Genomic DNA, 8,255 nt, shown 5'->3' with positions numbered 1-8,255 from the left:
ACAGCGCTGTGTTAGAGCCACTGCTCAAAGATCTTGTGGTCTTAGAGGAGGAAGGACTGTATGTTCCATCACTGGGTAGAAGAGTCAAAGGCACAGTGTTTAGTGTAGTTGCAGACAACCTTGGTGCCCATTCTATGGGGGGATTTGTTGAGAGCTTTTCCAGTTCATATGTCTGTAGGTTTTGTCTTGGTGAAAAGTCACAATTTCAAGATGGTGAAGTGAGAAATAAGGCATTCCCACCCAGAACAGCGGAACAACACACACTGCATGTCCAGGCTTTACAGGAAAATAACAGTTTGATGCATGTTTATGGAGTGAAGAGACAGTGTGCACTGACGGCAAAACTTAAATATTTTCATGTTTTGTCTGGATATCCACCTGATGTGTTGCATGATCTCTTTGAAGGTGTAGTGCCCCTAGAAATAGCACTGTGCCTAAGACTATTCATTCACAACAAATACTTCACTCTTGAAGAGCTGAACAAATGCATCAAAGAGTTCCCCTATAAATGGTCGGACAAAACCAATGCACCACAGCTTGTTCCTGTGAACTTTGCCCAACGGAAAAGTGTGGGGGGCAATGCCCACGAGAACTGGGCTTTGCTTCGTCTCTTGCCACTCATGGTTGGATCAAAAATCCCTGAGGCTGACCCAGCATGGGAATTGCTTCTTGTGCTTCGAGACATTGTTGAGCTTGTTGTGAATCAAGTGCACACAGAGGAGACCATTTGCTTCCTGGACAGTAAGATATCTGAGCATAAACACAGGTTTCTCATGGTTTTTCCAGAGCAACGCCTCATTCCAAAACACCATTTCCTAGAACATTATCCAGAACTTATCAGGGCTTATGGTCCTCTGGTGTCACTGTGGACAATGCGGTTTGAGGCAAAGCACAGCTTTTTCAAGCGTGTTGTCAGACATACTCGTAGTTTTAGAAATATTCTGCTGTCACTGGCCATGAAGCATCAGTTGTTGCTTGCTTATAACCAACATGATTCCAGAGCTGTCAGACCATTACTACAGGCTACAACACTGTCTACAATGGATGTTAGTGTGCTGCGAGAGGATATCCAAGAAGCACTGCAGGCTAAGTTTCCTGGTGAGACATGTGTCCAGATAGCCAAAAGTGTGTGTTACAGAGGCACCAAGTACACTAGTGGAATGATCCTGGCTTATGGTTCCACTGGTGGTCTACCAGATTTTGGGGAGTTGATCCAGATTGTGGTTTTGAAAGGCAATGTGGGATTCATAGTGAAAGGTGTAACTGCTTGGTCAATTGAACATCTGAGGAGCTATGTGCTTGAGAAAACTGGTACAGTGAAAGTCATAGAGGCAGCTGAGTTATCAGACACGGTCCCCTTGATTTCTTACATTTGTGGCGGAACAACCATTATGACTCTTAAGTGCAGCATTTATGTTCCATAAATGATTTCCATACTTTGTGTGGAGATTTTCAGCTGAAAAAAGACAAACCCAAATCTCAGTCTTTCTACTATTTTCAGAGATGGCATATAGTTAATTGGCTCCTAGTTTCCATACATGGAGATCAAATTTTATTATATTATGCACTATTTCGCTGTTACTAAGAATTACAGAAACATGTCAAAAATTTGGTCTACAGGTTACCTAATGTCACAACCGTCTCAACTTCGAGTGATCCTTGCAGATCATGATGTCCGTAAAGTTGTACTACCATCTGGAATCCCAGAAACGGTGGATGACCTTTATTCAGCCATCCGTGATACCTTTTCCATTACAAGAGACTTCTGTCTTCACTATAAAGATGCTGATTTTGGTGATGAGTTTTTTACCCTTGTTTCGACAACTGACCTTAAGGACAAGGACACAATCAAGATTGTGTTTCTCCAGGACCAGGAGCCTACAATAACCTTGACCTTAAGTGATGTGACCAACGTGACTGATAATCCATCTGAGGAGGACTCTGTTGACACCTCATCTGTGTCAACTAATGACACTCTGATTCTTTCCACATCTGAAGATAGTCCAGGGCACCGTTACCAGCGCTGGCCTGTTCAATTTCAGATTCCCAGGTTTTCTGACCTCACAGAGATCCAAATTCGGTCAGCCAACGAGCGCTTCCAAAAAGATGGGACTCTTCTCCCTACAAAAGATTTAATTCCACTGCTTCCTGACATACTTAGAAAACTAGCAGAAGCTATTTATAAGTATACTGCTTATCCATCCAGTCTGCAGATCAGTGAGGTTGCAGAGGCCCTGACTCTAAAGCATCCCTGCCTGAAAGAACCAGGGTCCTTCAATGGATGCTATGGGTGGGCGCAGCGTCTAAAGTACAAGATGAACAATTTCAGAAGCAAGCTTAGAGGTCTCGGCTGCCCTGAAGTTGAAGTAAACTCACTTAAGAGGAAAATGACATGTGACCAATACCCGGCAAAGAATGTCAAAAAACCAAAGAAGGCTGAGGTGAACTACCTACCCCCTCATGCTCAAGGTGAAACTAGTGAAAGTTTGGAAAAAGAGAGAATCGAGCTACTGAGTGAAGTGATGAAAAGGGACAACTCCAGAATGGTAGCTCAGAAAATGGACAAGACGTTCAGCCTTCGTCGGGAGGAAATAGTGAAAGAGGCCCCTGCCATCAGTGATTTCATGAAGCGCTGGCCTGCTCTTTTTAGCGAAGTACAGGTGAGAGAAAATGTTTATTAAACCAGTGTTTTTGTGTTGGGGATTGATGAAATTACAACTAGAAGTCAGATAAATAAAAAATTTAGAAATGCATATATTTACACCTAATACATTTAAATGTTTACAAATGCACATTTGGATTTGGAATTATTTATGCTTATGTCTCTTGTTGTATTTTATTCTGGTGTGCCCTGCAGATATGTGAAGAATTTAAGAGGATAACAACAGTCAGCCTTGAATCAACCTTTCTGGCCAGGCTTGACCAATGCACCCCAAAATTGATGGCCTTGACCCTGTCAAAAGGAGGAGCTGCAGGTCTGAGGATGAGGCAGATTAAGGACATGCTTCTGCAGGTATAATGAATAACTTTATGAATAGACCTTTATTTGCATCTGCCTTACTTTTTTCATGTGGGTGGCTGTAGCTCAGGTGGCAGAGCAGGTCAGCCACTAATCAGAAGGTCGGTGGTTCGATCCCAGGCTGCATCCTGGCTGCATGCCAAATATCCTTGGGCAAGATACTAACCCCGTGTTTGCCTACTGGTGGTGGTCAGAGGGCCCGGTGGCGCCTGTGTCCGGCAGCCTCGCCTCTGTCAGTGCGCCCCAGGGCAGCTGTGGCTACAATGTAGCTTGCTATCGCCAGTGTGTGAATGTGTGTGAATGGGTGAATGACTGAATGTAGTGTAAAGCGCTTTGGGGTCCTATGGACTAGAAAAGCGCTATACAAATGCAGGCCATTTACCATTTACCATCTCAAATGTTGATATGGCTGCTTTGAAGAAGGTCCATTGTATACTAACACTATTTTTTTCCAAAATTGTTCATATTTTGGTTACACTTGCATCTAGGGCAGGGCAAAAGAAGAAAATATGTCATCTGTACAATATACACTTTTTATTATTTTAAAATAAAGCTCTATGATTTACATAAAGTGTTTCACACGCGCAAGAACGTTAACAATACATAACATGGAGGAAGACTGTATCTGTGCCAGTTACATTGTAATTGAATGAATGGATATTTATTGTTATTATACAAGTTCAGAGCACAAGTACAACAAAATGTATCTTTATTTTAGTGTTTTTACTTATGAAGAAGGAATGTCCAGGTTACAAGCGCAGCGTTTCTCAGGTCTCCGCAGAGTGAGACAGCCATGCCCCCACTGTGTGCGGAGTAAGCAGGTCCCAAACAATAAGAAACTCAGGAGAATAGCCAGATCACCTTTTCCACCTTATTCCAAATGAACTTTTTTATTATTTAATTTAAAAAAATGCTATATCATTATGGATATAATTTTCAGTATATGAAGTAAGCTACTTACATCTGATTTTTTTTTTAACACATCTATTTTTTTCTATCAATCAGGACAACACAGTTGAAAAGCGCAGAGAAATTGCTATTCGCTGCCTCATAGTCTATCTTGGAGAGAAGGAGGAGGATCTTTTCAAACAATACAGCGTAAGTACTTGAGTTGGTTTTTAATTTTTTGTTTAGTTTTGAATGCATGTCTCTGTAGGGTCTTTGTGTTTTGTTCATTGGATTTTCTGTTCAGGGTTGAGTATTTAAGTCATTCAGTGCCATAGACGTCTTTAGACGTCAAAATGAATCCGAACGCTCAGTGCCATAGACGCCTCTTGAGCTTTTTATTGAATTGAGAAGGTGGTGGAGTTGATTACATGGATAAAATCCCACCAGCGTGACAGTCGGCTCTACTGAGAACGAGTATTGTGGCACGATTTTTGATCCAGCTCGTCATTTCGAGCTTGAGGTGTCTGCAGCCTGACGTCATGGTTTTTATAGCAATTCCAGTGAACATGAACCGGATTTATCTGACCAGTATCTCCTGTTAGAAACTTCTGAAGGCGTGAGGTTCTGGGGGCGATCCGTCTCTGGGCCGGGGCCCTGGCCGGGCCTTGGGTCCTGGTTTGTGTGTTGCCGGGGTTGTGGGCGGGTGGGTGCATGGGGGCCCATCCCTGGCGCAGGGTGCCGCCGGTGTGTCGAGCCGCCTGTGGGGCTCTTCAACCGGTGGGGGAGATTGCCACACCTTGCAGGAGCTTTCCTCCACTCAGGAACTCTCTGCAGGAGGGGGAGATACAGGAGAGGTGGAGGAAGATCTCAGCCTGGGCGTCTATTGTCTCATGTAGTCTGGAAGATGAGTGGATGGTGGGGTGGGTGCAGTTTTCTCTGTGATGGGGTTGGGTGGACTGTCCCGGGCTCTGTGGGGCCGGGGGGCGCTGCTGCGCTGGGCCCCGGTCTGGATGGGCCTGGGCCCCCTTTCCCTGGCGGGTCGCGGAGTATGGGGGTGCCTACTGGGGTCAGCGGGGGAGCTGGCCCCAGGGAGGGGTCACCTGCCCCTCCCTTCCTTCCCTCCCCATCTCCGGCTGCCTCCCTCTTCCCGCTCCACCACAACCACCCACACATGCAGGGCCTCGGAGTAGGGGTATGTCACTAGGGTGCAGAGGAGGCTACCCCCCCCCCCCCCCCCTGTCCCCTTCTGGCTACCTCTGCCTCAATTTTATCCCACAACTTAGACATTCACATTACTCACACCCTCATTACACATACATATAGGATCTTGGGGGTGGGCACGATACACGGAGTCCAAGTTATCATCAGGGTGTACACCTCACCCCTGGCGTCGTTGCCCACCTCTCAATGTTAAATACACGTAGACATTGAGGGCTAACAGGAGGGACTATGCGCTTACCTGCTGCTCTCTGGCAGGTAGCTCCATGCCCTCCTGGGTTTTAATTGCACCTTAGAACACACATGCATCAACACTACAATGAGCGGGTGGAGGGAGGTTTGGAGTCTTCTCTCACCCCCATTCTCTGCGGCCTGCTGGAGCGGGGGGGCTAGGAGGAGTTGGCCGTCCGACTGCGGTCTGGGGTGTGGGGCCTCCCTGCTGCTGCGGAGTCGGGGCGGTCTGCCTCTCCCCACCGCAGGGAAAAGGGTAACACCACCTGGGTCTGGGTGCAGTTCCCCCCTCCAGGGGCAGGGGTACCTAGACCCGGTTTGTAGAGTACGCTTGGGGAGTGTGATCGTGTGTACAGCATCTCTTTATGTCTGTCTCCACGTCGATTGAGTGTGAAGTGCACATGAGAGCATGAGGGTGGGAATGGATGTTTGTGTCTGTGTGTGCCTGTATGTTTGTGTCTATATGTCAGGTTGGGTATCAGACGCCACCTCTCTGGGGACATCTCGGGCCCTCCAAGGTTTGGAGGCCTATCTCCACCCACCACCACTTCCCCTGCCGGTGGCGGACTCCCTCAGGTGTTGGTGCGTTGGTGGTTCTTTGTATCTGGGGGTGGGCGTCCGGGTACACACCGGCTCACTCGTTGGCGGCTGCTTATCGGGGCCTGGAGCCTGGGGCTCACTCGGGCCACTTCGGAGGTGGGGTGGGGAAGAGAGACTCATTTTTGTCATGGTGGTTTCAGAATTCACATAGTCATAGAACAAAATATTCTGTGAGCCTTCAAAATCAGCGAAAATGCTAAATATCTCTGGCACTGAGGGGGGTATGAAATCTGAGAGTGGCTGGCACTGAATGAGTTAAGGGACATTCCAACCCTAAGTGAAGATATGTCTATTGCCATGTATAAGTGAGAAAAAAGCATTTCAGAATTACAATCCAAAGATGTTTATTGCCATTGTCATTGAACATAATTTGCTGAATAGAAACCTGTTTCCGTGATAAGGTGCAACATAAACACACAGGATAAAAAATTTTGTAGCCAGCGCAGTCATTTTCCTGATCTGGCAGCAGCTTTAGCAGAGCATAAACAATGGAAGTGAATGGCAGGTACTAGCATTTTGTGTGCAAAAGTGATTAAAATCACTCAATAATGATACCAAGTATTCCTGGGGAGCTCAACAATCATGCTGACTGCAAATGAAAAGTATGAATTGACATGAAGGATTTTCAGGAGCCGATTTAGACTTGGGACTACATTACGACAGAGCACTGCTGTAAGCCTCCACATGGTTATAACACAGCAGTTGAAGCCACTGCCGACCAGTGTCTATAAACCAACATGCTATTTGTGCAATATTTCTTCAACAAATCAAAGACCCATCCATTGTTACTGCAGCTTACTATGCTTGTATAGTAGTGGCTGTGTGTGTTTGTTTATGGAAGCTGGAGGCTTTTTCAACTGTTGCGTTATATCCATTCACCATGCAGTGGATGTTTACAGCAGTGTTTGTCGTAACTGCAATGTAGTCTCAAGTCTAAATCAGCTTCTGCAAATCTTCTGTGTTACTTTTGCACTTTTCATTTGCCGTGAACATGATTACTGAGCTCCCAAGAAATATTTGTTTTCATTACTGAGTCATTTTAATCACTTTTGCACACAACATGCTAGCACCTGCTATTCACTTACATTGTTTATGCTCTGCTAAAGCAAATGGATTGCTTCCGGATCAGGAGAATTAGTGTGCTGTTTACAAAAGGCATGTTTCTCACTTTCTAACTGTGACAATATGGCAATAGATAAAATTTCACTTAGAAGTGGAATAACCCTTAAAAATGATTTATTAGATTTTCTTTTCAAAGTGGAAAAACAAAACTGTGAAAAACAAGACATTTTTTATTTTAAACGTGGATTATGGTTTAATTTAGCTTTTAAAACTTACAGAATGACAAAGTAAAATCACTGAAAAACACAAAAGACAACCTGTTTTAGCTTATTTTCCTACCTATAATGGTTCATTCCCTTATGCACGTCATCCTGAAGTGCTTGAGCTATGTATTTTATACATCCTAACATTTAATTTCTCCTACAAGGATGAGGAGGAGCTCAACGCAGACCTTGCAATGCAAATCATGAAGATTGCTATCATTGGTGATGGGCCTGCAACCATCATCGTTGAGGGATCCAAGATCCTGGAGAGGATTGATGTTGCCAGATCCTGTGCTTTGATGATGGGAGTAATCTACGCTCTGAACCTTACCTATCCCAAGCAGCTGAAATTTACCTTTGAGGTATTTCAAAAACTATGCCTTGAGCTTGATGGACAAAAAGCCAGCTCTAAAGTAATGAATCTTAAGTTTGGTATTTTCTAGAGCAGACTTGATAGACCATTCGTGAGTGAGTTTCACAAATCCTTATTCCTGCATTTCTGGCACTACTTGAATGTGTTTTACTAAATTTTAAAGCGCTGTTCTTAAGTCTTCTGAGTTAATGTTTTGCCGTGTCTTAAATGCTGTTATTTGCACATTTTTAAGGAATGCGTTTAATTTCTCCCATGACCTGTGTTCTGAGGGTACTGGTGTGTTTTAAAGTTTGTGTAATGCCCTCTTTAGCTGGCCTTAATCTTGAGGGTGAAAAGTCAAATATAGAAGAGAATCAAGAATACTTTGTAAGAGTGCTGACAAAGTTGAATGAAAGAAGCTTTGATCATTTTATGTTTAAATTAGTGCATTTAATGTATAGCAGCCTGTCATCTTTTGTTTTGATTCACTGTCACATGTTAAAGTAAAAAAAAAAAAAGAGGATTCAAGTAGTAGGTTGTATTACAATTTCAATAAACAGTTCCTTAAGTTTCAGCGGGCAATTTGTGTTCTAGGAAACTGAAGCCCACAAATCTTGCACTT

At 44.3% G+C, this 8,255-nt stretch overlaps 1 protein-coding gene across 1 annotated transcript; it reads left to right on the top strand.

The window, feature by feature from the left end:
* The first annotated feature begins 2,315 nt into the window (after nt 1–2,315).
* LOC147328595 (uncharacterized) lies at nt 2,316–7,731 on the top strand. Its single transcript, XM_086297717.1, has 4 exons — nt 2,316–2,660; nt 2,858–3,013; nt 4,025–4,117; nt 7,446–7,731. The coding sequence occupies exons 1-4, from the start codon at nt 2,316–2,318 to the stop codon at nt 7,722–7,724; spliced, it is 873 nt and encodes a 290-aa protein (XP_086153843.1). The 3' UTR covers nt 7,725–7,731.
* Nucleotides 7,732–8,255: the final 524 nt, after the last annotated feature.

The sequence above is a fragment of the Aulonocara sp. 'chitande type north' Nkhata Bay genome, linkage group LG6 (genome assembly GCF_057382095.1).
Source record: "Aulonocara sp. 'chitande type north' Nkhata Bay isolate Kocher_YH1m ecotype deep benthic linkage group LG6, A_spYH_male_GT1.1, whole genome shotgun sequence".
In the NCBI taxonomy this organism is placed as follows: Eukaryota; Metazoa; Chordata; class Actinopteri; order Cichliformes; family Cichlidae; genus Aulonocara; species Aulonocara sp. 'chitande type north' Nkhata Bay.
This window is presented reverse-complemented; position numbering and strand designations above follow the sequence as displayed.

What these genes read in the sequence shown, in the direction of transcription:
- LOC147328595 (XM_086297717.1), top strand. Translation starts at nt 2,316, where the DNA reads ATGAACAATTTCAGAAGCAAGCTTAGAGGTCTCGGCTGCCCTGAAGTT. An exon ending in CTCTTTTTAGCGAAGTACAG is followed by an intron (nt 2,661 to 2,857) that starts GTGAGAGAAAAT and finishes TGTGCCCTGCAG; the next exon opens with ATATGTGAAGAATTTAAGAG. An exon ending in ATCTTTTCAAACAATACAGC is followed by an intron (nt 4,118 to 7,445) that starts GTAAGTACTTGA and finishes TTCTCCTACAAG; the next exon opens with GATGAGGAGGAGCTCAACGC.